Source organism: Myodes glareolus, chromosome 27 (assembly GCF_982192425.1).
Source record: "Myodes glareolus chromosome 27, mMyoGla1.1, whole genome shotgun sequence".
Taxonomy (NCBI): domain Eukaryota; kingdom Metazoa; phylum Chordata; class Mammalia; order Rodentia; family Cricetidae; genus Myodes; species Myodes glareolus.
The window spans coordinates 2,625,689-2,652,981 of NC_142052.1; the positions used below are offsets into that span (position 1 = coordinate 2,625,689).

The 27,293-nt window shown below is 43.4% G+C and overlaps 1 protein-coding gene across 4 annotated transcripts in view; it reads left to right on the top strand.

Moving 5' to 3' along the window:
* Positions 1–6,538: 6,538 nt before the first annotated feature.
* Ptpn12 (protein tyrosine phosphatase non-receptor type 12) overlaps positions 6,539–27,293 on the top strand; it is a 59,364-nt gene continuing 38,609 nt past the window's right edge. For 3 of the 4 annotated variants that reach the window (XM_087902430.1, XM_087902432.1, XM_087902431.1), the window contains exons 1-2: positions 6,539–6,699; positions 25,737–25,845. In XM_087902430.1, the coding sequence (XP_087758556.1) occupies positions 6,601–6,699; positions 25,737–25,845 (208 nt within the window). In that variant the 5' untranslated portion in view covers positions 6,539–6,600. The remainder of the gene's footprint in view (positions 6,700–25,736; positions 25,846–27,293) is intronic. The other variant, XM_087902433.1, reaches the window with a different exon arrangement.

Genomic DNA, 27,293 nt, shown 5'->3' on the forward strand with positions numbered 1-27,293 from the left:
CTCGCACCATACACAACACAGAACATGTATACATAAAAACACAGATAATTATATATGGATCTAATTTTAGCTGAAGGAAGTTTTCAGGAAGGAGGTGATTGTGTAACTTTTCCTAGGAGCTAGGGACAAATGTCTGTTCACCTATTCCACACAGGAAGGATACAAGCAACAGACGGATGAAACAATTCTCTAGCTCGTGAAAGAATGAGTTTACCGGGGTTACTGATAGGTCAACGAGGGAGGGGTAATTATAAGAGTATGAACAACTCGCGGGCAGAAACCCCGTGGGAAATCATGTGGAAACCCCCGTGGGAAATCATCACTAATCAGACATTAGGTAGGACGCTTACTTTGAAGCTATTTGTAAATTTTTTTATCTTTCTTTGAATGTTAAATGGCACAGGAAATATGAGATAGGAAAAAATCAGAGAGGGTGAATTGGACTGCAGCGTCCTCCAGCAGTATGTGTTACCCTACATGTAGCCTTTGTTAACAGGCTGCCGTTTCCTTGAGTCGAGTGTCAGCCACTGAATTTCTCTGCTGGTATTTTAATGTGTATGGGTACTTTGCCTGCATATGTGTACATGAAGCACTTTTGTACACGGTACCCTCGGAGGATGGTGGATTTCTTGGAACTGGAATTATAATGTAGTTAGCCGCCATGCAGGTGCTGGGATTTGAACTCGGGTCCTCTGGAAGAGCAGTCAGTGCTCTTAACTAATGAGTCAACTCTTCAGTCCCCTCCCCATTTTTTATTTTAGAGATTACATTTACATTTCTCTCTTCCCTTCCCACTAGCCTTCAAATTCATGGTCTCTTCCTTCATTGTTTTCATGCATATGTTTATGTACACATATATATTCCTAAATATAACTTGCTCAGTCCATAGGTTACATACTGTGTATGTTTTCAGAGGTGACCATTTGACAGTGTACAGCTAATTGGTGTGCGTTTCCCCGGGAAAACCAAATATACCATGCCCCGATTTCCTTGGTTGCCTATAGGTCTTTATGTAGAGTTGATGCCTTGGCCCCATCCCGTGTGGCATCTTCCCTGGTGTCACCCTTATTCCACTCAGGCTTGGGCAGTCTTGGGCAGTCACTTTGGTGAGACTTCATGGGTGCAGCTTTTGGCATTAGTAGGAGACACACTCTCACAGCAAACTCCCTAATCCTCTGGCTCTTACCATCTTTTGGCTCCGTTCTGTACGATGTTCCCCAAGCCTTGGGTGCAGGAGTGTTTTATAAACACAACCGCTGGACTGGGCTCTGCAACTGTGTGTTTTGGTTGGTGTGGTCTTCTGTTGTGAACAGAAGTTTCACGTGAGGAGTGTAGACCACACCTACCTGTGTGAATGAGGACACATGTTTAGAGACTGTTATCGGGGATTATGCTGGTTTAGGAAAGTGGCCGGAGATTCTCCTCCGATAACCACGACTTCACTGGCACTGAGTAGTAAGGTTCCCGGTGCCAGGCAGGGCTTCCCTTCTTCTGTTGAGTCCAGTTAGAGTGTTATTGGTGACTGCCAAGGGAAGCGTGCCACTACTGCACCCCCAGGGCTCGCATGCCATGCTGGTCATGGAGGTCGTTCACAAGCATTCACAGCTGGGTAGGTGGCCTCCCTCCTTTGGGAGTCTGCACGGTATCTTCTGGTACCATGAGAGCTAAGCCTTATGGAGGGGGCATTCAGGTCCGCTCCAGTTCAGGGGTCTCTGGGTCTATTTCTGAAGTGCACGGTATCTTCAGTCATGGGCACTTACCTTCCACCTCTCCCCCAGTGCTATTCTAATGCACTTTTAAAGATAAAGATAACAGAGATTAATATGTTTAAAAGTTGTCAATATTAAGCCTTACAAATATAGACTATCAGATTTTATCCTTTCCAAGTTATTTTAATAATCCTTCCTTTAGTAAATATTGCTACCCCCGAGACATTAAAAAGTGTGTTTCCTTAGCTCAGTTTCCTTTTTATTGGATTAAACAGTTTCAACAAAAACTACACAAATTAAGAAAATGGCCAACAACTGGTTTTGCTGGGACGAGACGGCAAGTGGACAGCAAAGATAAAGGAGAGAAGACATTCCTCTTGTGCCACCTAATCCATGGAAATTCCCGGCTAGGAGTCCATCTAGGATGCAGCTTTGACCAGACTGGGGGGCACAGACTGCGATGGGAGGTCAGCACCAGAATCTCAGGAATGGTTTCAATCGTCACCTTTAGAGTCACGTAAATTATAGCAGGCGTAAGTGTGGTGCCTCAGTGGTTTGTGTAACAAGTTGGGAACTCAGGATCTGTGTGTCATGTTCATGAGTCTCCTGGCTGTTGCTTCAAGTGAGCTAATCAGGTTCACTCCCTGTGTTTTATTTAGATTTTCTTCTGCTAATGAAACTCATGATACCAAATTGCTTCTCAAGATCTGAAAAAGGAGGAGGAGGAAGAGGAAGAGGAAGAGGAGGAAGAGGAGGAAGAGGAGGAAGAGGAGGAAGAGGAGGAAGAGGAGGAGGAAGAGGAGGAGGAGGAGGAGGAGGAGGAGAAGGAGAAGAAGAAGAAGAAGAAGAAGAAGAAGAAGAAGAAGAAGAAGAAGAAGAAGAAGAAGAAGAAGAAGAAGAAGAAGAAGAAGAAAATTCATAAGCAGCTGCAATCACGCTAGAAGCTGTCATGGCCACAGCTGTTATGAGAACGGAGAGTCACTAGTTCAAATCTCTGCAAGTGAGCCCACACACATGGGAACAGATACCCTGAAACCTCGTAACCCTAACCCTTCAGAACCTCTTCTTGCTGAGACCACAAAAGTACAATCCCTTTTAACATGTTATTCGGCTCCCTTCTAATTCCTCACATATTTCCCTGCAGGGTAGGTGGCTAGGAAGTAGGAAAAGGAAAAAAGCTAAAAGAGACGACAGGAGGGAAGAAATTCAAAATGTAGAAATCACCACATTTAACTAGTTTTTGGTTTTGTGTTCTATGCGCAGTCTCTGTGGACTGCAAACTTGAGGGCTAAAGTGAGAGCCCAAACACTGAAGTACAGCGGAGGGCGGACGAGACATTAAATTCCCCTGAAAACGGTGACACTGCCTCCCATCTGCATGAAACAAAAACAAGCGAGCAAGCAAACACACCCAGCAGAGCATGGGCTACAATCCCAGCACTTGGGAGGTGGAGGCAGAAGGATCAGAAATTCGTGACTGTCTTTGTCTGCAAGTTTAAGGCCTACCTGGCCTACAGGAGACCTTGTCTCAAAAGAAAAAAAAAATCCCAAAATAAGACCTGCCTCCTTTACTCTTTATTTACGTGTTCCATAAAAGATACTGACATTCTTCCTGCCACTTGGGATAACATTTTTTTTTAAAAAAAACAATACATTTGAATACAAAATATTCAGAATACGAAAGGATAAACAGCCTTGGGCATAGTCTTGCACACGTACCATCTCAGTATTTGGGAGACTGAGGCAGGAGGACCAGAAATTTGAGACCAGTCCGCGTACATAATAAGTTTGAGGCTAGCTTTGGTTACGTAGTGAGACCTTGTCTCAGAAACCAATTACTAAAAATAAATAAAGATACCGGGCTAGAGAGGTGACTTTAGCAAGTAAGAACAGTTGTTGCTCTACCAGGACACCCGAATTCAGCTTTTAGCACCCACAGCAGGCAAATGACAACCACCTGTAACTCCTGAGCCAGACAATCTGACCCCTCTCGTGGCTTTTAAGGGCACCTGTATGCATCTCATATGTGCGCACGCGCGTGTGCGTGCACACACACATACACACACACACACACACACTTCTTAGGAAAAGAAGCCCTCCTGAAACATGATTTCATTACACACACACACGCAGAGAGGGTTGAAATAAGACCCAAATATATTTAAGAGATTCTGGAATTATTTATACATTTATTTATTTGTGTGTGGCAGGGGTGGGTGCGTGGATGTCAGCTTAAAGAAGACTCTTCTTCCCGACAACAGGCCATTAGGCTTTGCAGAAAGCACCTTTACACTGAGCCCTTTGATGGCCTTCCAGATATGTTTAGATGAGGGAAACCTGGGAGGAGGACACAAGCAGGGAGGACAAGAAGAGGCAACGAGCGGACGAATGTGAGCAAAGGCTATGACATGTATGTGTGACGCGATCATAATGAAATTACTTTGTACAACGTCTAACCCTCAGAAAAGTTAACAAGAAGTAGCCAGCAAATCGTCAAGGAAAGCTAGGCCTTTCCAAACAGCGGGACCCTTCAGAGACGCTTAGATTTTCATTAACCAGAAGGGACGGCTGTAAACTCAAGAAACCCTCAGGCCTTGCGCAGACTTTCTCCTGTCGAAGAGAGAAACCCTACTCTAGCCCAAATCAGACTCTGTCTGCTACCCATCAGACTGCCAGCCGCTCTGATGTAAAGCAAGTCCATCCAGCGCTCACCAATCGCTAACTGGCTTTACATTCTCGGAACACATCATAAGAGCAGGTGGTCACAGTGGCCCAAGCCTGTACCCCCCCACTCTCGTGAGGCTGAGGCCGGAAGACTGCCATGGGTTCAAGACCAGCTCGCCTCAGAGAAACCAAACTATAAAAGTAAATAAACCCAAGTGAAGGCATTTCTGGCCATCTACCTATTTTGCCGCCTTCAAGCCTGAATTCTTTTTGCTCACATTCAGTGAAATCTGGCGTTCGTAGCAGATTAAATTCCAACAGACATTCTTTTCGAAAGCATATTTAAAAAAGAGTACCCCTTGAAGTGATTCAGTTTATGAAACAGGATATCAGCAGGAAGTCCTGGCTGGCTTCAGATTCAGGATCTTTCTATTTACCCTCCTGACTGGAGGCATCACAAGCCTGCCTTATCACACCTGGCTTCTAAGGGGTTAATATAGAGCAAAACTGTATCTCTTGACAGGTAATATGATAGTAACCTGCAATCCTAGCACTTGAAAGGCTGAGGTAGAGGCTGGTGAGGACCAGGCCAGTTTGCATTACCTACTAAGATTGTTCTAAAAGTCAAACCAAAACAAAACTTTCTTTACAGGTACACATATATAAACGTGTAGCAAAATATTTGGAAGGGACACATCTGCAAGACCAGTTCTCGGAGAGAAATGGGTTGATATGAGTTAGGCACATTATTTTCTGTATTTTATTTTAAAACGTAACTGTGTATTGCCGCTCACATTTGTTCTCGTCAGCTTTCTAAAATTTCATGGTGCAGCCAAACACTCGTTCAAGAAATGGATCCTGCATTGATATTTCCTACCTGAACCGAATTTCCTGGCAACCAGTTCTGTGAAAAAAAAAAAAAACATGTTGTTTGTGCGTGTAAGCGAGCAAAGTCAGTCCGTGGATCAATTCCTCGGTTGTGCAATAGTACCACCGCAAACTCGTGTCCCTTTGAGAGGCAGTGAGTGTTGCCAGAGTCAAAGCAAAGCTGCGCTCTGGTTTGGACATTACCCCAACATGCTAGGGGTGGGGCTGGGCTTGGGGCAAATCACTTTATGAAAGGACACATTACACCAGCATGTTCTCTGGTTAAGAGTCAGATTCTATTCTACGAAGGAAGGTCTCCCATTCAGTTCTGAAACCGTACCGATTTAAAGATAGGAAGAAATACTGTCTTCCACTTGGCAAACAGGGTTCCTACCGCATGTGTGGCGTAAAGGACGCTCTCTGAATTTCGAGCTCTCACTCACTGGGGTTTAAATAAATTTGCAAAGAATACGTCCTTCTATTCAAGAAACGATTGGCTTTTCCTAGCCGAAGTGCCAAAGCCCGGGGTGCCCTTCACCAAGCCGTTAGTAAGGAGAGCGCCTACGGGCGGTGAAGGTGGCTCTGACTGTACTACAATTCCCAGCATCCCTATGTCCACCCGGCTCCGGGCACTCCCGGCAGGCGGGGTCTCGGGAGTCCCGGCCCGCGGCCGGCGGGAGCGCTGAGGCACTCTGGGAGTCGCCTTCCCTCCCGGGGGCGGAGACGGGGGACGCGCAGGTCCTGTCTGAAGTTTACGGTCTGACCCAGTCGGCTCGGCCCCGCACCCAGACGCCGGCGGCCCAGCCGAAGCCAAGCTCACCGCAGAGAGAGCAGGAGGGACATGCCCCGCCCCGGAAGCGGCTCCTAGCCAGTCACAGCGGGCGGGGGGCGGGTCCGGCGGGCGATAGGCGGCGTCTGGTTCGTCGCTCATGGGGCGGGGCCGCCGCTCGGGCCCGCGCGTCTGGGTGGCGGCGGGGGCGCGCCCGCGGGGAGAGGCGGCTGCGGCTGCTGGCGGGGGGGTGGGGGGGAAAGGAAGAACCGGGAAGGGGGCAGGGCGAGCGGAGAGCCGTGTTCCTGAGGCAGCGGCGGCTCGGACGGAGGAGGGCGGGGAAGGAGGATGGGGCCGGCTGGGGGTCGGGGCCGGCGCTAGCCCGCGGCTCGCTTGGGACTGAGGGAAGCCGAGCCGCTCTTTCAAGTTGCGCGGGGAAGCGCGGCCGGTGCCGCCGCAGCCGCAGCCGCCTCGGCGCGGCGGGCGGGCGGGGAAGGGAGGCGGGGAGGGCGGGCCGGGCCGGAGCGAGCTGGGGAAGACGGAGCGGGCGCTGCGGCGCGCGGGCGGCCGGCGGGGGGAAGGCGGCGGGAGGATGGAGCAAGTGGAGATCCTGAGGAGGTTCATCCAGCGGGTGCAGGCCATGAAGAGTCCGGACCACAATGGGGAGGACAACTTCGCCCGGGACTTCATGGTGAGTGTCCGTCCTCGCCGCCGCCGCCCTCGTGTGTCGGTCGCCGGCCCCCCGAGTCGGCCCGGCCGGGGCTGCGCCAGCGCTTTGTGTGCGGGGCGCGCGCCCAGCGGCCAGCGCCGTCGGCGAGCTTGCGGGAGGCGAGGTCGCCACCGCCCCACCGTGGCCTCGGTTCTCCGCTGCCCGGGAGCCTTGGGAGCGGCCGCCCGGCCCAGCCCGCTCCGGCCCCGCCGCTCGCGACTCCCTATTGTCTCCCCGGCCGGCCGGGCGGCGGCGGCTGGGGTGCGGGCTCGCCTGCCCACGCCCGCCGTCCCCGCCTGCCCCTCCGGGGAGGGTCGGGGCGAGCCGTCGGGCTGCGGCCGGCGGAGCGGGGAGCAGGAGCGAGGGCGGTGTTGGTGTCCAGGCGCTCAGTCCCTTTTCTGCTGCCGGCCTGGGTCCGAGGGGGACGGTGGAACGACGCCGGCTCCGAGTTCACGGTGATTATCACCGCTTGCCAAAGGGTTGTCCGTACGGAATCTCGTGCTCTACCTGATCTCCGTTGGTCCCGTCCGGTTTCTTTTTCAGAGACCCGGGGTTAAGGTGAGGTCTGTGGGGCCGGCGTGACTTTAGGTTGGCGGGGGTGGGGTGGGGTGGGGGTGTCGGTGTGGACGGGGGTTATCGTGGAGGAAGCTCACTCCGGACCCTAGGGGATATTGCCGGGGCCGGAGGGGATGTGACTATCACTTCCTATCCGGGGTGGGGGTGGGGAACTTGGGAACAATAGTCCTGGTGGGGTGGAGGCGACTGTATGGACTGAAGCCCTGAACTGGGAGATAACCTTCCCGTCCCCCCTTTTCCGCCGCCTCCCCCCCTTCCGCACTCTGCTTGTATAGGCAGGCTTGAGTGGGGGGTGAGGGTTAAAATCCAGTAGGTGAAATTGCTCTAGGTACGTAATTGGGGGGGTGTCCATTCCGAAGGCGTGAGACCAGCAACCGACTTCCTATATTGCCCCCCTCCCCGCTCCTTTTATTTTTCTGCTGGACAATGTTCCCTCTAGGGTTGTTTCCCGGCTTACGAGGCCGTGGTTGCGGCTGCTGCTCCTACGGATGTTGCGCAAGACTGGGGCGTTGGAAACCCTGGAGGTCTGGGGAATGGAAAAGGAAATGGGACTTAGGAAGTCCTTCGCTCCTTAGCGGGGGCTGGGAAATGAGCTAGGGAAAAAATGTGCTCCCGGACAAGGTGCGCTTCCAGTAGTACTCATCTCAACCTGAAATTTGGTTACGAAGAGCCATACAAGGTTGAGGTTTATAAGAAGGAATGGGTCCGAAACGTTGGCGAGTTTTTATTTAAAGTGCAGACGAAGTGACTTTTAGTACTGAAGGTTGTTTTCGTATTTTAAAGAGATTTCTGTCTAGTAGGACTTTAGTGTTAAAGTTGGCACAGTGTTAATGGCATTGTGGAGTTTTGTGATTCCCACCTCTCAGAGTTGTAAATTTAGAAAGTAGGAGCAAGGTTTTATGTAGTGTATGGTGTAGACTGAGAAATGTAGATCCTTTATTTTAAACATTTTCTGTTATTTAGGTAATGTTTGGGGGAAAGGACTTTTAATCTATAAAGGTTAAAGTGTAATTTTCCCTTCCTACCATCAAGAATTTTGATTGTGTTTGTTTCTTTTGAATGTCATTTACGAAATTAGATGAGTCCCCTTTTTACTACTCCGTAGGAAAGTAGAAGAAAATAATTTACTTTATGTATTTGTTTAAAAATAATGGTTTCAGCCTTTCTTGGTTATGGAAGGGCCATGTGGTCCCTGGCTGCTCCTTGGCAGTTCCTGGATATACTCTGTCAAGGAGCATTGTTTGGTAATGCAGGCCGCTCAGACAGGCGCCCAGTCCCTGAACTTCTAGTCAGGGGATATGGCCTTGCGCGTCTTGCTTTGGAGGTGAGTCAGTGATTTCTATTGGAGATGTCATTTCACAAGGCATTCTTGTGAATTCTGTTCCCATTCTTCCATAATACCAAAGTAGCTAGGTAATTCTACACTAGAGATTTGATGACTAAAGCTATTCTTTTATAGTGCTTGCTTTTTTTTTTTATTTCCTGACTTGATAAGCAACAGCTATAATTAAGACTTTTGGCGGTTGGCTCTTTTTTCCCCCTGAACTAGAAGGCTGGAAAGGAACTATCTTCTGTTATGGAAAGAGAATCAAAGATGATCCTGATAAACTGACTTGTTATTCTTATCTTCTGATGTGGATTAAAAACTCCATTTTAAAATTTTAACATTGTAGAGCTGAATCTTAAAAGAGACCGCTATAACAGCTGTTTCATTATAAAGCAATATAGTTTCAAGATTGGAAATTTTAGGATACTATTAACAGTAGTAACCAGTAATGGTAATGCTTGTGCTTGGGAAGGTGGATTGGTCATTCATACTGTGACTGTTTCCATTATTCTCCCTGTTTGTTTGTAATGTCTGTGTCACAATAAGTACACAGGCTTTTTAGGTAGTTGGAATTTTTTTTTCCCCCTCAGGGGCAGGGAACTGAGCTCACTGTGACCCAGGCTGCCCTTGAACTGATCCCTGCCTCCCAATATTAATTTTGAAATTAAGATATGAGCCTGCCATACCTGTGTTATATTCTTGTCTTTGGGGGTTTTTTAAACTCAGATTTTTGGTGTCTTTTACTAGTTACAGCTACTTTCTAGCAATAATTTAAGTGACTGTGTCACAGTGTGATTATAGTTTACTGATTGCTTATAGTCAAATGTTTAGTCTGTTATATTTTCAATTAAATACTTTAACATGAATAAAGCCTCTGCATTGTTTATTGCCTAATATCTCTTTACAGGAAGTGTACTAGATCAGAGAATACAACATTTATATATATTTGCAACTTTAAAAAGGCAAATGTCAGTAAGGTTTACGTATATATATATATATATATTGTAATTATCTTGACTTTATTTAATGGTTTAGAAATTGTATCTTGTTTGATTTGGAATTTTTTTCGTTTCTTCCTGGTGTTTTTGAGTCTAGATCTCACAGAGCCTAGACTAGCTTTGAACTTGCTGCCGCTACCTGCGTTAAAGACTCTGGATTCTTTAGCCTTAAGTGCCAGAAATATTTGCCTAGCTGAATTTCTTAATTACAACTGATAGAAAGATTTCTATCTCAACAGGCCTGTAGTGGTCCTAGCAGTCAGGAGCTGAGGCAGGAAGGTTGGGGGTTTCAGACAAGCCTAGTTTATTTGAGAGTGAGACCTTGTCTGCAAGGTGAACAGAGGAAAGAAGGAATTCACTGTCGTTTGGTTTGTTCTTGGCCTTACATGGGCACCAAGATTTTGCAAATGGTTCCAGGCACATGAGTCCCGACATGACAGGTCTGGACTTCACCTTTACTCTCAGCTTTTAGACTAAGATGTTGGTACTCATTGGTATTTGACAGGTTTTCTAAAAGTTTTACTTATTTAAGTGAGTTATTTATATTTGTGGGTATTTTGCCCATGTGTATGTTAGTGTACCATGTGTATACCTGATGCCCAGAAGAGCTCAAAAAAGGGTGTCAGTCCTCTGGAACCATAATTAAAGACATAGTGAGTTGTCTTATGGGTGCTATAGAATCGCTGGTGCCCTTAATGGAGTCTGAGTCATCTCTCTAGCCCCAGCGTCAGGTTTTACTCCATAAATATCCCTGGAGTTTACTGACCAGGCATCCTTAACCATGTACTGAGGACTAAGAGCAAGTATATAGTGCAGACAAAAGCTGATGTCTGAGACAGGTAGGTAGGGTTTGGGTTGTGAAGAGAGGTTTCCTTCTGCCGCTTCATGAGGGATCTTACTGTATTTAATATTTATATTTTCTATAGGGTCATAATGGTGATTGTGCACAATTCCCCTTGTATCTCCTGCAGGAATCTCAGCCTGCTGACATTGTAACACCAAGTTGTCAGCAACAGATTCTCATTGGAAAACCATGCAGTTGAGTTAACAAAACAAAACAAAAAATGCCCCAGAAAAACCTTAGTATGTTAAATGAGTTTGCAATTTTTGGTTGAGCTGTGTTCTTCCTTATCCTGGGGTGTATGTGGAAGGCTACAGGTTGGAAACACCTTTTAGGGTCACAGGGAAAGTGAGATTACCGAGATCAGCAAATGTGCTAGCTTAGCATTCCTGTGGCTTTCTTTCCTCTCCCCACGCCACACCTCAGCCTGCTCTCCGAGATTCTGAGAAAATAGACTCTGGAGGGCCGTGGAATGTTTTACGAAAGGTAGTTATTTGGCAGGAAGGGCTTGATCTGAACAGAATTGGTGAGGATTGATGAGCCTTAAGCCCAGTGTGGTGGTACCTACTCGTCGTCCCAGCACTCAGAAGGCTGAGGGTCCTGAGCTCAAAACTAGGGCTGAATACTAGACTTGGGTGGAGGGAGAAGGGAGATGTCTCAGTGGTTTACCAGGTAGTGAACATAGTATTATAACACAAAGATTTTTAGCTGGGGATATAGTCAAGCTATAAGGTACCGTTTAGTACAGTGGATAAAGGATATGAGAAGAAATAAGTGGAACTGATCAAATGAGATCGTAGGAAAAGGTTCCAGAGCAGAAGATGAATTTAGTTTGGGACATGCTAAATGCCTGTGCGGTGTCCGGTATGCATGTGGAGCTCACTGTTACTCCCGGGGTGGGTTTAAAGAGGTGGAAGTTGTTGGAGTCTGAGGAAGGGATTGATTGAGTGCCTAAGCCGATTGAGACAGGCATAAGGAGTGGGCAGCTTTATGGAAATGGTTGTGAATGTTCCTGGGAAGGTGTGGTCAGAATGGAGGGACCCAAGGAAGGGATCTGAGAAAGGAGCGGTTACTAGACTCAGATCATAGTGCTGGTGGGACTGGTAGGGTAGGGTTGGGAAAGCTTCTTTTCCCTTGGGACTAGAGTGTGGAAGAGACCCGATTAAAAAGGTTTAAAGACAAGATAGGTGGAATACAGTACAGTTTCCTTCCACTTATTGCAGCATCTTGAAGCTAGATGGTAGAATCTGCAAAAAGACCCAAGTTTTGAGAGAGGATTTTTTTTTCTCCTATTTTATCTATGCATTTATTTTCTTTTAAGTACAATTAGGTAAAACCCTGAAACCTTCAGATTTGGTGCTTGCATTTGAAAAGGGGGAGACTAAAGGTCTGCAGAGATCTTAGGCTTCAGACTCTAGATAAGTTTGAAATATTTGTTCAATATTGTGGCCTATGGGGTTTTATAGTTATCAGTAGCTTTACAGAGATATAATTGCCGACCAATAAGTTTATTCAAAGTATGCAGTTATAGTTTTTAGTGTAGCCACAGAGTTGGACGGCTGTCACCACAATCAATCCAGAACGTTTTCGCGGTCACTCCTCCTTGTTGCAGCCATCAGGAGTCCTCTTCCGTCCCCGGACAGCCCATGTAAATAGAATTGGAGTATCTGTTTTATCACTGTCTTTCCATAATGTTTTGTTCTGCTTGGTTTGTTCAGTTGTTGTTCCTGTTTTTGTTGATTTGTTTTCTTTGAGTTAGGATATTGCTGTGTGGTCCTTGCTGGTCCGGCGCTGGCGGGCTTCAGTCTTCCTTCCCAGTGCTGGGATTACAGTTTGCTGCTACACCAGGCTGACATGTTTTCAGGGTTTATTCATGTTGCAGGGTGGACTGATAGTATTTTTTTTAATGACTGAAATATAATCTCTTATGTGGAGAATACATTTTCTTTATTCCTCTGTCTGTTGACTGGTATTTGTGTGACTTTGTGTGGGTGCGTGTTTTCAGTTCTCTTAGACATTCAGCTGAGAACTGTTGGGATTGTTTAGCTGGTTGAGTTTCTTCTAATGTCCACATAATGATGGAATATATGTGGTGCCCGCTTTTGCTGTGTCTGTCTTTCTGATTGTTGTTGTCTTTGCAGGTGTGAAATAGCATCTTGGGTTAGCTTGAAGAATTTTGTATATGTAACTGGTTTTTGAAAGCCAGCGATAGGAAATATTATAATTAAATATCCTAAAATTGAGCTAATCTCAATGCTTACTGTCACTAATTTAATTATTGCTTTCTTGCCTATCCTCTGTGTTCAGCCACACAAATTACTTAAATTTTAAATTTCAAAAGTGGCAGTGAACCTTTTAATTTCCCAGATAGATCTTTGATACAGTGCACTAAAAATTTGCTTAACCTGTTAATTTCCTAGAATGATTTCTAGGTAATTATATTTTTAGAATATAACTGGCTTTATTTTCAGTATTTGACATTTAGATGAAATAGACATTAACATTCAAATAATTTTAATTTTTCATACATTAAACACATGTATGTTTCTATACCACTCATTTCATTAAGCTTATAAACATTTACATTTCTGACTAACCTCAGCTGAAAATGTCCTAGACTAGAGACAGCACTTAGTTCTTGATGTAAAGGACGTTTCTTGATCTTTTCTCCCCTACTTTTGTGTAGGGTGGTTTTACTCTGGAGTCATAGACTCTGATATTAGAGAATCCTGAAACTGGAGCTGAACAGGTGACTCAGCTCTCCTAGAGGCCCCGAGTTCAGTTCCCAGCACCCACACGGCAGATCACGGTAGTCCACAACTGCAGTTCCAGGGGACCTGACACTTTCACACCAGTGCACATAAACTGGAAATTAAGGTTAATGGGTCTTGAAAGGCGACAGGCTGAGTTTAACTCGAGACGCAGAATGAACACAGACACTGCCCTGACATTGTGCTGCGTAGACTAACTTTTGCTAACATTTGCTTTTATCAGTCACAAAACATGAATAAAGCCTCCTCTAGTAGAACTACATGTCTTAAAAATTCTCCAAAACCTTTTGTTTGATGTTAATAGCCTACACCCAGAAAAGGGAGAAGAATCTGTTGCCTAGGTGACTCTTCCCATGTCAGCCCTTCTGTGATTCTCCCATGTCTGTCTGACGTACTGAGGCTGGTTTTTACTTGGCTTTGCTTCTCTGCACTCCTCTGTTTTGCCCATTTCTGCCTAATAAAGGCCACCCCCTACACCTTACAGTAAACTAACAAGTCTGTTTTGAGCATAAGGGAAAAGCTCAGAATGACTAGAATTGTTACATCTTGCTTTCGGTTACTAAGAGGCAACTTGGCAGTGAGGTGTGTGTTCTGTTGTACGAGTGTGAAGTCGATCAAGGTGAGAGCTTGTTCATGTGTGTGGAGAAACTTCTGAGTAGAAAGGTGTTTACCAGGGAGGAAGGCAGCCCAAGAAGTGTGTAGTGTAAGACAAGATAGTTTCCAAAACCAAACCCGAACAACACTATTTTAAGGTTTCATCTCTCTTTTAGTCTCCTTTTTTACTATAACAAATAATAAATACTTGAGGTTGTCACCTCTTAGAAGAGAAAAATGATATTTTGTTTTTGCATTTACTATTTTTGCAGTACATGTTAAGTCAGTGTTGTTACTGGGCTGTTAATACCTTCCCAGACCTTTAAAACTTTTTGTTTTACGTATGTGAGTGTTTGCTTGTATTTATACTTGTCCACCCTGTGTCTGTCTAGAGAGCCCTCAGAGGCCGGAACTGGAGTTACAGAGGGCTGCGGCCTGCCGTGTGGGTGCTAGGGCACGAGCCATGTCCTCTGCAGGAGGCTCCTGCTAAACTGGGGTCCTGCTAAACTGCTCCTGCTGCCCTTTGACTTGGCTGGGATCTGGGGTTAGAGGCCTGTGCTCTCAGGATTGGTAAGAAGGTGTGTTTGGCCTGGTTTGAGAGGTTCCAGTTCATGAAGGTTGGTCACATGGCTTTTCTGTGTATTCAACAAACCTTTGTGTCATGGCTGAGAGTCTCATGAGCTGTCTCATGACAGGACATGGGAGGAATGAAGTTACCCCTCAGTCCTGTTTAGGGCATCCCCCAATACCTCAGTGACCTCCTACCTGTCTTCACCTCTTCAAATCCCTACCGTTTCCCAGGCATTTAATGCAGTGCCTGGTATTTAACCTTCTAGTGTGCTAAAGAAAGAGGTGGGTGTGGTGGCACTTGGGGGGGCAGAGGCAGGCTGACCTCTGAGCAAGGTCTACTTAGCAAGTTCCAGGCCAGCCAAGGCTACATGATGGAACCCTGTTTCAAAAGAAAGCAGGTTCATCTGCTGCCCATTACAGAGGAATAATTTGGGGATCATCTCTACACTTAGCTTGTTTTCTTTATCTCCAGCCCCCATTGGTCTCTAATTGCACACTAGTAGTTACTATGAAACCTTTATATTTTGAGTTAATAGGCTCTGAACTAAAGTAGTCGAGTCATCTACGTACTCATAAAAATATTCTATAACATTGTCCATAGTCGTACTTCATAAACTGATAACATCATTCCCTTTTGTGTGATGTACAATTAAGACAGGTTAATAAATTGAAACGAAGAAATCTTCATTTCAAAATAAACCAAGACTATATATAAATTTTCTGCAAGACATAGCTCTTCAATGTAAAAAAAAATTGATGAGAAAAATGACATCATTTTTCAGATCTCACTAACGTTTGGCTTCATAGAATTCTTTATCTTATAGTGATGGAAATAAAATCTAGTCTTACAGGAACAGTGGCTTAGAAAAATGCAAAGTGTTTATTAAATATTGAAAGCTGTTAAGCTTGCGATGAACTCGTATGTGTGTGTGTGTGTGTGTGTGTGTGTGTGTGAAAGAGAGAGAGAGAGAGAGAAACATTCTGAATTTTTGCTTTAAGAGTCTGCTTACGTCATTTATCTCCCTTTGAAGTGGTGGGCTTTTTACTGTTCATTTTGAAGAAAATGTCTGGGGTTTGGGTTTAGTTCTTTATTGAAGCCCTGGATTTGGTCTTTAGCACCAGAAACTAAAAGGGAAGGAGGATCCTAGCAGTTCCCGAGCTAGGATATGAAAATAAGGATCTATGGGAAGGTGGCTAGTTTAGTTTAGGAGTGAGGATCAGCCTAGGCTCCCTTGTGCTAGGATTGCAGGCAGATGCTACCACACCTGAGCAGTTCAGAGTAAGTTTTCTCCTGAGGTTTCTTACTTAACCCACCCATTATTTATTTCCTTCTGTGGAGATTGAATCCAGAACCCTGTCTCTCCTAGATGAGAGCTGATACTGAGTGGTAGCACTGGTCACCTCTAGCCCACGTGGATTTTGTAGAAATGTGCTGTTTAATCGCCAAGTACTGCTGGTACTGATTTCTTTTTTTTTTAATATTTATTTATTCATTCATTATGTACACAGTGTTCTGCCTGCATGTATGCCTGCAGGCCAGAAGAGGACACCAGACCCCATTACAGATGGTTGTGAGCCACCATGTGGTTGCTGGGAATTGAACTCAGGACCTTTGGAAGAGCAGCCAGTGCTCTTAACCTCTGAGCCATCTCTCCAGCCCCTGCTGGTACTGATTTCTAGTTGGATCCCATTTCTGTTTAATAACAAACACTATATAATTTCTTTTCTTGTAAATTTGTTAAGTTTTATATTATTTGGCCCACATTTATGCCCCGTTACATGGTCTGTCGCAGTCAGGGTCCTTTGCACTTGAGGGGAGTGTGTATTCTGTGCCTGGTCGATTGATGGTGGTGTGGATTTCATTTGTCCCTACTGATTTTCTGCCCCCAGCATCTGTCTATTTCTGATAAGCAGGGGAGTTCTCCAGCTAGTAAGTGGACTCCAAGTCCTCCTCCCGTGTTTGTCAGTTCCACCGTATGTGTTGTACTGAATGAGTGTTAGACGTATACATGGATTGTTATATCTAATTGTCATGAATTAGTATTAGATATTTACATGGATTGTTACATCTTATTGTAATAAATTAGTATTAGATATATGCATGGATTGTTACATCTTATTGTAATGAATTAGTATTAGATATATACATGAATTGTTACATCTTCTCAGAGGATTGACTCCTTTGTTGTTTTGTGATAACCCCTTTAGTCTCCATCATTTAACTTGCTGTAAAATCCACTCTATCCAAAATTAGTATGATTATTTTCTTGACTCATCTTAAAATGATAAATCTTCTTCATGCATTTACTTTTCCCTCCTTTTTGATTCAGGAACTAGCCTGGAACTCTTTCTTCTTGCCTGTGTCTCCTGAATGCAGAGATTGTATGTATGTGTCACTACACACAGTCCCAGCATCCATTCCCTTTTAATCTATAATGCCTTCAGTCAGTGTGTCATTGTCTTGTTTCTCCTCCATTCTCATTATCTGTCTTTTAATTGATGCATTTATACTATTGATATTCAAATAATTGGTAATTTACAGCAGTGTCTGCTACATTTATGTTTTATATTTTCATTGTTCCCTTTTATCTTACACTCTTTCCATTTTGATTTTTCACTGAGCAGATTATGTTACTAATTTTTTTTCTCTTTTCTGTCATTTGTATTTTTTTCACGTTTTAAAGTGATTGACCTATATGTTGTAATGTACATTTTTGGCCAATCCAACTCAATTTTCACATTTTTAGATAAGGTAAGACTTGTAGATTTTGTTGTTGTGTGGTTTTGTTCTGTGTGCCCTCCACCCCCATTCTATCCCTGTGATAGAATACCATGAATGAGCAGTTGGAGGCTAGAAGGTTAGATGCCTGTAGGCAGGGAGGGCATGGCAGCAGCTCAGGAAGTAGGGCTCATCCTACCTAGATACGGACGGTGAACTCCAAGTGGGTTATAAGCCCGTAGAGTTTGTACTCCGTGACACGCTGTTCCAGCAAGGCTCCACATCCTAAGGGTGAGCCTGGAAAGGGGCGCTTTTCGTGACTGAGGACTACTCCCTGTCCTGTTCCTTCTGTTACCACAGTCATATGCATATAGCCTTGTGTGTGGGTGTGTGCGTGTGTGCGTGGGTGTGTGTGTACATGTACTTTTCGTGACTGAGGACTACTCCTCTCCTGTTCCTTCTGTTATCACATTCATATACACGTAGCTGTGTGTGGGTGCGTGTGCGCGTGTGCGCGTGTGTGTGTGTGTGTGTGTGTGCGTGCGTGCGTGCGTGCGTGTGTGTACATGTACTTTTCATGACTGAGGACTACTCCCTGTCCTGTTCCTGTTATCACATTCATATACACATAGCTGTGTGTGTGTGTGTGTGTGTGTGCGCGTGCGTGCGTGCGTGCGTGTGTGTGTGTGTGTGTGTGTACTCTTTGAGCTACAGATACGACTTCAGGACACCCTTTGCAACTTAGTAGGAAATTCTTTATTTTTTTTTCTTTTTCAACATTTTATTTTGTTCTGGTTTGTGGAATCATGAGTAAGTCTTATTTGGCTTTGTGTGGGTAGGATGTCAGCTTTCAGAGCCATGTGGAAGGAGAGCCTGCTCCGCTGTGAGTGGTCCTCTCACCTCAAATGCACATCTGTATTACAAGAGGTGATGCAGAGACTTCAGTAATTTTAAGGTAAAACAGATGGAAGATTACTATCCAAAAACATAAGTATCTTCTAAATATCAAAACAGCCACCTCCAAAGCCAAAACACTCTAGTACAGTGGATCTCAGGCCCGGGTCGAAACTCCCTTGGGGGTCGCATGACCCTTTCACAGGGATCGTATCAGGTGTCCTGCATACCAGGCGTTATATTATGATTCATAACAACAAAATTGCAGTTACGAAGTAGCAGTGAAGCTAGTTTTATGGTTGGGGGTCACCGCTGTGTTAAAAGGTCACAGCATTAAGAAGGTAGAAACTTAGGTATATAGCATGATAATTAAGAAGACAAATAATTACTGAATACGGGGGAACAAACTACCAGCCTTTTCCAATAATGAGAGAAATATAGATTAGTGATCATTTTCTTTGGAGGGCCTAACTGATTCAGAAAAATTCAAAAATTTATAACTGAAAAAATTAGAAACAGTAGCAGGAGAGAAAAGTAGAGAAAGTGATTTCTAGATCTGTTCATGGGAAAGCAGTTGGCCACTTGTAATAGAATGCTGTCTGACACATGTCAGGTTCCTGAGCCCATAATTCATGGGTATGTATATAAACTGGTGTGTCCTGTTATCTCACTTACATTTTTGTGAAACCTAAAGTATCTTTTAGTCAGGTGATTTACCCTGCTGACATGTATGTAAGATGAGAAGGACTTTGAAGGAGAGAGAAATTGTGCATTTTCACTTTATACTTGTGTGGAGGAAAGAGTTATTAGTGGACCTGGAATTGCTCTTAGGAAAATCTGCTTTGTATGGTTGAGCCTTAGCTGATATCTGGGAACTTGGGTTTTTAGAAGGACTCCCTTGTTAAGAGTGCTTCACTGTGTCTCAGTTGTTGAAGCAAGCGATATTGTTTATATGACAGTTGGGAAGTGCTACTCCAAGACTGCCCGTGTGGCTAGAATCCTGGGCACCACTGTCTACTCGTGAGTTTCTCGGGTAGACCACTTTTTACAAAGGTTGTCACAGTTGATTGCTTCAGGAATTCATGGGTCCTTTTGCCGTCATTAGGAGAGAACTGTGGGAAACTTGTACTTCCAGGATTTGTTCTCCTGGGCTTTGCTTCACACACCTGTCTTTTGCTGCTTTTATTTTGAATCTTTTGGCCATAGTTCTGCGTGTGATTATATTTTGAATCGCTCTGGATTCTTTGGCATGGTTTTTATATGTAAGTACTGTCTCTTCCCTTTGTTTGGCACATGACTACAGTGCCTCAGTCCTGGAAAGCAGATTTTGATGGACAGCTGGTGTTCTTGACACACTCGGAAAGAACATTCTTCTGGAGGGAGCAGAAGGCTAGTAGGGCCTGGCCCGTGAGGTGGAAAGATTAGGAGACGAATCGAATCGGAAGAGGCTGATGAGCAGGCCCGAGGGAACAGGATGAGGTTTCATTTGTATGCTGCTGGGAATTGAACCTTGGCCTCCTGCGCGTTAGATAAGAGCTGTCCCACTGAACTGTCCCCAGCTGGAAAGGAGGAGCTGTGTGCCAGGCGTGGTAGAACCTTCATCCTGCTCCTCACCCTGCCCCTAGTCAGGAATCAGATTTTTTTTTTTTTAAGAAGCTGAAGTTGAAATAGAAGCTTTGCCTAATGAGATTATGGGTAATAAAGAAGTGAATTAAAAACTTTATTCAGAATCTGGCATGGTGGTGGCTCACGCCTTTAATCCCAGCACTTGGAAGGCAGATGCAGGTGGATCTCTGTTAAGTTTGAGGCCAGCCGGTTCTACAGAGCAAGTTCCAGGACAGCCAGGGCTGTTACACAGAGAAATTCTGTCTTGAAAACAAAACCAAAAAAACCTTGGCTCAGGTATGTTATTTAAGACAAGATGTCTGTTTCCACACCACCCTGAACGTACTTTTATTTCCTCAGATCTCAGATGTGAAGAATGTTCAGTCTGGTTAGATTGGATGGAAGGGCAAGTTAAGGCAAACTACTCCGCTTTATTTTTTACAATCAATTTCAAATCAATATGATTAAATAACAAAGACCAAATATTAAATAGCGTCTTATTCTCTCCATTTGTACAGGCTCTGTAGGTAGCTTACGTGAGTGTGTTATAGATGTGATTAGGAGGGGCCAGGGAGAAGACACAAGCACTGGAGGAGGCAGAACTGTGGGAGAGCGTCTGTCCCCAGACAGTGCTTTGTAGTCACTGGCTGTAGCGATGGGAGGAAAAGCCAGGGATGGTAAATAATTTCTCAAACAGGAAAAAATGACATGAAATCAATCATAATGGTTATGATTGTATCTGAATCTTAGTTTTTGTTGTTGTTGTTGCAAATTTTTTAGCTCAGTATAGAGCTTTGGGGCCTGTTGAGATTACCGACAAACTCCTAAAAGTAATTTCAGTAGAGTTGTAACAAAAATTCTTTTTCAGAAGGTTGGTAGTTTACCAGGAAATGTGGGTTTTTCTCTTTAAAACTGTTGGTTTATTGACCACAGCTTTGTGGCACTCTGGTCTTGCAGAAATAATTATTTTCCATATAGTGGTGAGTATATGTTGAGCTATTTAAACTACAGGTGTGGTGATTGGTCTGTGCTACAAGTTTAGGACTTGTCTTTGGTTTATTTTTTAGTTGGAGGTAAAGAGAATTGATGTTACTGTCCCTTAATGTTTAACAATGAGTCTTGATGTTCTTAATTTTATAAATGATGGGTTGCTTTAGTCCCCTATGAAAATTGTTGGCTGTTTTCTTAAAGGTAAGATACATCATAATTTGAAGGAAGATAATATTTTTTGTGTGTTACTGGAGACAGGGTCTCAACCCTGGGTGATGTCAAACTCATTGTGTAGCCAAAGCTTTGCCTTGAATCCTTTACTTCTTTATTGTTATTATCATTATTATTTTGAGACAGGGTCCCAGTGTGTAGTCCTGGCCTTTCTGGAACTCTCAGAGGTCTGCCTGTTTCTGCCTCTGCTGAGTGCTGGGATTAAAGATGTGTACAATTTTAGCATTGCCTTGAATTTTGTGTCCTTCATGTCCCAGGCCTGGGGGTGTTTTAGTTATGCCCCACTACACTCGGATCAGTAGCCATAGATTTAATGCCTGGAGTTTGTAATTTCCGAGCTGTTTACTGTGGGGACCGGGAGGGGAAAAAAATCCTTGGAATTGGATTAAGAATCAGTAGACAGGCTGGAGAGATGGCTCAGCTGTTAAAGGCTAGGCTCACAACCAGAAATATAAGTCATTAGACATTGGCTCATGAGTTTAGTGGGCGGAGAGGCGTTAGATAGAGAAAAAGAAGGTGTTGATAGTAGGAGTGAGCCTGCCCTGTGAATCGGAACATGTGTGCAAACACACCTACTTCTGTCCAGTTTATTGTGCAAAATAAATTTTCTTTTCTTAGGTAACTTAGTTTAGTAAAACTAATGCATATGACAGTTTTTTTCCCCCAGGATAGGATTTCTCTGTGTAGCCCTAACTATCCTGGCACTCACTTTGTAGACCAGGCTGGCCTCGGACTCACAGAGGCCTCTCATGTGCTGGGATTAAAGGCTTTTGCCACCACACCCGGCCATGTATAACAAAATTTTATCACATTTATTATTTGGGGTGTCTGACCACAGTGTTCCCGTGGAGCTCAGCCGACAGCCTTCAGGACTTAGTTCTTCTACCCTGTGAGTCCTGGGGATCAGTATCCGTTCATCAGACTTGCAGGGCAAGCATCTTTATCTGCTGAGCCATCTCACTGGTCCAGTATGGAATAATTTTATTTCCCCCTGATTTAAATGATACTCTGCTTTTATTTCCGTAAAATATCTTGATGTTGAGTAAGGAATAAACTTAGGTTAAAAGTTTGTATTTCTAGCTAGGAGTGGTAGTGTATACCTGAGGTTCCAGCACTTGAGAGGTGGGGGGAGTGTCCGTCATGGATTTGGTGATAGGAGCTGCTGTTAAGACAATGTGAGGTTCTGGCTGTATCTTCAGGAAGTTCTAGTTGTGCCCAGGATGATGTGTTTGTGTATTGAGATGTGTCCTTGATTAGCGGTGCGTAGAAGCGCCGAGTTAGAGATGAGGAAGCAGGTTGGGAGGAGTGGATGATGGAGTATGTTACAGCGTAGTCTCAGAAAAACGTTTCTGGGTGTTTCTGTTCTGGTGTACGGAGAGCTAAGACAGATGGAATTCATGAAGCAGAGAGGACTGCTGGAGTGTTTACGTAAAAGGTCCTGAGATTCTCCTTTACTTCCTATATCCTTTGTTAATCGGTCCTGACATTCAGTCCACGGTCCTCCTCCTCCTGCTCCTTGTGACAGCCTGAGCACCGCCGTCCTTTGTTACTCGGCTATGGTGCCCTTCTTCCTCCCCAGGCTGATTACCTGCCTCTTCCCTCCCTTACTAATTCCTTCCCCGATTTACCATAAAAAGGCCCTATGCATCTTGGAATTCTTTGATACTACAGACTTAAATATAAAATACAAAGAAACCTAATAATTGAAAAAACTTCTGTTTTACCAAGCGAATTAGTCAGTACTCCTTCACAGACTTGGTCAGACGTACCGCAGCAGCACCTGTAACTGACTAAGAATGAAAGTGTTCGTTGACCTATTGAACGACTGGGGACCTCGGCAGTCTGACCTCCCAAGAGATTCTAAAGCCAGCTCAGGTTAGGTAGACAAACTGCTTAACACTGAACAACAGCTCCATGCAGACAGAGTGACCCACAATATATTTCTTTTTGGAACTCTGTCTAGGAAAGGTTTCAAAGAAACAAATCTGAAGTACAAGTAATATTTAAAGAATTTTTAAATTGGCTAATAGTAATTAGTGATTATTGATCCATTTATATGCCAGACTCTGCTGAGCCTGGAGGCCTTATCTTTTTTTATAAAGATTGTAACGGTGGATTAAATGGATTGATATATATTATCAAAACCAAAATTTTAATTAATGCAACTAATTGTAAGGCTGACTATATTTTTGATAGGAATAAAGTCTCTACTTAAATGTCTTTTTAATGCAGCTTAGTAGAGTTTTCTCAATGTTGATCTTTTTCAAAGTGCAAAGCAAAGTTTTATTCTATTTTTCTGTTGTATATCTCTAATGTGTATGATGATTTTTAAAATATATTTAATTTTATATGTGACTTAATTTACCATAATAATCATATCTGAATCGTGTTATATACATAACATATGTATTAAAAATATCTTTTTAATATTATGTTATTAAATATTTTAATACATATGTTATGTATATAATCTGTGTCCATACACATATAAAACATGCAGTGATCAGATATCACTGGATATACCATTTATGTGGATTCTATGTTTTTTATTTTATTTTCATTCTTCATTTTAAAGTTGAGCATAGGGGCTGGAGAGATGGCTCAGTGATTAAGAACACTGGTTGCTCTTGCAGAGGACCTGGGTTCAATTCCCAGCACCCACATGGCAGTTCACAACTGTCTGTAACTCCAGTTCCAGAGGATCTGTCACACTCACACAGCCATACATGCAGGCAAAAAAAAAAAAAAAAATCAATGCACATAAAGTTGAGCATATAAAACATCCATGATATGTCAGGCTTTCAGACTATTAGGTAAATAAAAACTCAAACTTGAATATTTGTTTATGATACAAAGACATTCTGTAATAATTATCAGCTTCCACATAAAGCATTGTAAATGTATTTCTCAGTAATTGTCACACAAGGAAGTACCTGGTGTGGGTAGGTGTTCCAGCAGTGTGACAGCAGCGTGTCATCCAGCCCGGCCCTGTTCCTCCCTCTGTCGTTAGCTCTTGGGTCAGTAATAGTGATGTCAAGTGCTTTTCTTTTCTGCCAACGCCTCTTTGGCTGTTTAAACCGACATCCTTTAAGTTTAATTTTCATCAAAAACCTTATATTAAGATACTGTAAATATCTTAAAATACATCTTTTCTGGTGTCAGATCTTTGAGCAGAGAAAATAGATGTGCAAGATATTATTAACAGGGAATAATGAAATCTATGAGCAATCTTTTTGCCTTTTCTGTTGCTTTACTTTTGCATTTAATTTTCCAGGCAGGCAGTATGTTCATACAGCACGAAAGTGTGGAAAGACGTGGTACTCTACTTCCTGTCCACGCTCGGCTCTCATTTCCCTCCCCAGCTGTAGGCTGTGGTGCTGGATCCTCGGAGAGCTGTTTTGTGCACGTGTGCAGCAGCCGTGGTTTAGGTTCCTCTAGTGCCGATGGCACAGCAGTCCTGTGTTTTCTTGTTACATTGAGGGAGAATTTTTGATGTGGTGCCATATCACTGTATTCAAGACTGAGCTTTCTTACTTGCTTTTTAGTCATATCATACTTGATTGTATGAAACAAATCTATCCAGTCCTATTAATAGGCTGTTTTTTATTGTTTGTGAACTTTTGCTATTATGAACATACTGCAGTAAAGAGCTTTGTGCATACATTATTCCATATTGCACCAGTTTTATCTTGAGGCACATGTGTAGAAATGTAAGATAGGTAGATTTGTAATTGTAATTAATACCTTGTTTGGACACACATCGTACTGAAGTCTGGCTCTGGTGTAGCCCGGTGACCTGTTCCCATGAGTGCTGGGGTTGCAGGCATAGGGAAAACTGGGTTGTTTACACATCTATATAGTTTGAGATTTTTTTTTTAAGTCACTATAGACCTGTGAAATTTTACTTAGGCTTTGTGCCAGTTTATAACATGATTTTTTTTTAAAAGAAAAAAAATGTGTATTCCTGTGTTCGGTCTCTAAAATTTAGTCTTTTTTTTCTGAGTAAAACAGAAATAACCATTTCCTGTGTAAGTGCTCATGTGTAAAATTATTTAAAGTAATACCATAACAATGACAAGATTCTTGTGTTAAAATTCTGTGATTTTTTTTTCTTCAAATACAGTCATGAAAATTCTTAATTGCTTGAGTTTCAGTATCATGGGTTACAAAAATAAACTGGTAAAAAAAATTCAGTTGCTACTAGATTTTTTTCATTTCATTTGTATTTAATAAATTGAATCCGAAAATCAAAGTGCTTTCAATATGTCTTTAATCCATCAAGGGAGTAATCTCCTTTGAAATTAATTTTTAGAAGTGTAGTTGCGTAGAATCTAAACAATTCACAATGCCAACTTTCAGTTCTTATGAAAGCAGGAAGTGTATTACTGACAAACAGAAATATTCCAGCCCAAAGAACATCCCCACTGCCATATGTGGTAAGAATTTGTCACCAGCCCACAAGCCACTTCTGTGGTGCAGTGAATGAGCAGAATTAGTCTTTGTTGAGCATTGCCAATCCAGTAGGAAAGAACTTTGTTTTGCAGTGTTTTACAAGTAATTATTAGTGTATGCCTTGGAAAGAGCCTGGTTCCTCGTGGGTGCTCCTGGGTTACTGAGACCCTTTATCAATCACAGACACTCTCAGCTTACTGACATCTGTAAGTAGACTTACTTCTAGTTCCCTTGGCTGTTCATTTGGAATAAACAATCTTACAATCTAAAAAGAAAGTATTCTTAGGGTTAATTTTTAAGGGATAGTGAAATTAACAGCTTAGAGGAATAGGAGAATTAGTTGTGAGGAATTGGGTCAACAGAATTCATTGAAGAGCTCTTTGTAAATCTTTAACATTTTGAAAATATCAATGTTTCTCTAAACTTGAATTTTATTTTCTTGTATTTTAAGCGATTAAGAAGATTGTCTACCAAATATAGAACAGAAAAGATTTACCCCACAGCCACTGGAGAAAAAGAAGAGAATGTTAAAAAGAACAGATATAAGGACATACTGCCATGTAAGTTTGAACTGCCCTTGTTAGAGTCCATAGAATGCTGTGTAGCTCTTGTGACCCCTAGCTCTGGACTGAGCAGCTAAGGAGGTAGTGTCAGTCCCTTGGAGGAACACTACAGAATAATTTGTAACTGCTTCTTAGAAGCCCTTCTTCTTGTAGCAGGGTTGTCTTTGTTTTTGTTTTTAAGTAATGTAGACAATTGGGATAGTTTCTTAAAATGCTAAAACACTGATTTGTTTGTTACTTAATCAGAGAAGATCCTTAATTGATTAGCTGTGGATGAAAAAGTGGGCCACAAGATACCTCAGAAACCTGTGTCTGCTGTCCTCAGCAGTCTAGGTGTCTAAGCATATTTAAAGTTGAAAACATTATATTCTCATTATGATTACACGCTAAGATAATACTGTTTTCTAGATAAGTTCCTTTAAACACATGCTTAACTAAGAGTCCACATTTTATAAAGAAAAATTTTGCCTTGGACCTGCTTTTTCTTAAAGACGCCACGGTGTACATCCCGTAGCGTAGTTTCCTGAAGTGTCATTACTAGAGCGTCTCTCTGAGTTACCTGGTGTTCCAGTGACCCAGTGAGTAGGCCGGTGATCTTTTTCAGTCATTTTCTGTCCTATTAAGTGTGTGTGCCATTGGCCAGTCTGTTTTTTGAAATTTTTTCCCTTCATGATAACCCTCTTTCAGATCATTTCCTCCTTTTCTTATCTCCCTCAGTTCCTCACTGATTTCTTGTGTGCATGCATATCTGTGTGTATAGGGACTGATGAGAAGTCAGCCTCCAGGTTAGTGGTTCAGGGGCCACTTCTGCTTTTCTTTCTACGGTGGTTAGGGCTTTCCAGTTAGGCTAGATTGCCCAGACAGCAAGCCTGGCAGTACAAGTCCCACTCGAGTCTGACTTGTGTGTGTTGGGATTGAGTTCAGGTCCTCACTGCCGGAGCCACCGCTCCAACCCTCCTCACTGGTTTCTTTGCCTACGTTTAATCCTGTACTTTCTGTATCTCCGCTCCATTATTGTCATCTGTGGGCTGTGTGTTTGTGCAGTGTTAGTGACATTAGCAGGGCTAGCTCAGAACAAGTGATGAACTGCCACTCTGGAAGTTCAGATCTGGACATCCTCAGTTTGTAGCTGTAAGACCCGGCACTGGCGTTCCCTTTGCCTAGCTTTTCTTGTCTGTTAATTGGAGTTACAGTGATAATACTTCTAAGGACTGTTTGGGTTTTAGGGAGGTCAGACATTTTCTACTAATGTAGCACAGTATCCGCTCAAGGCTTTTGCATAAATATGCTCCACCTTCCTTGCCAGTTTCTTAAATCTGTTCAGGCTGTCATAACAAAAGTGCCATAAACTTGGTGACTTGTAAACAACAGAAGTGCAGTGAGAGAAGTCCAAGATTAGGGCACCAGAAGCACTGGTATGGAATGAGGGCGCACACTCCCTGATT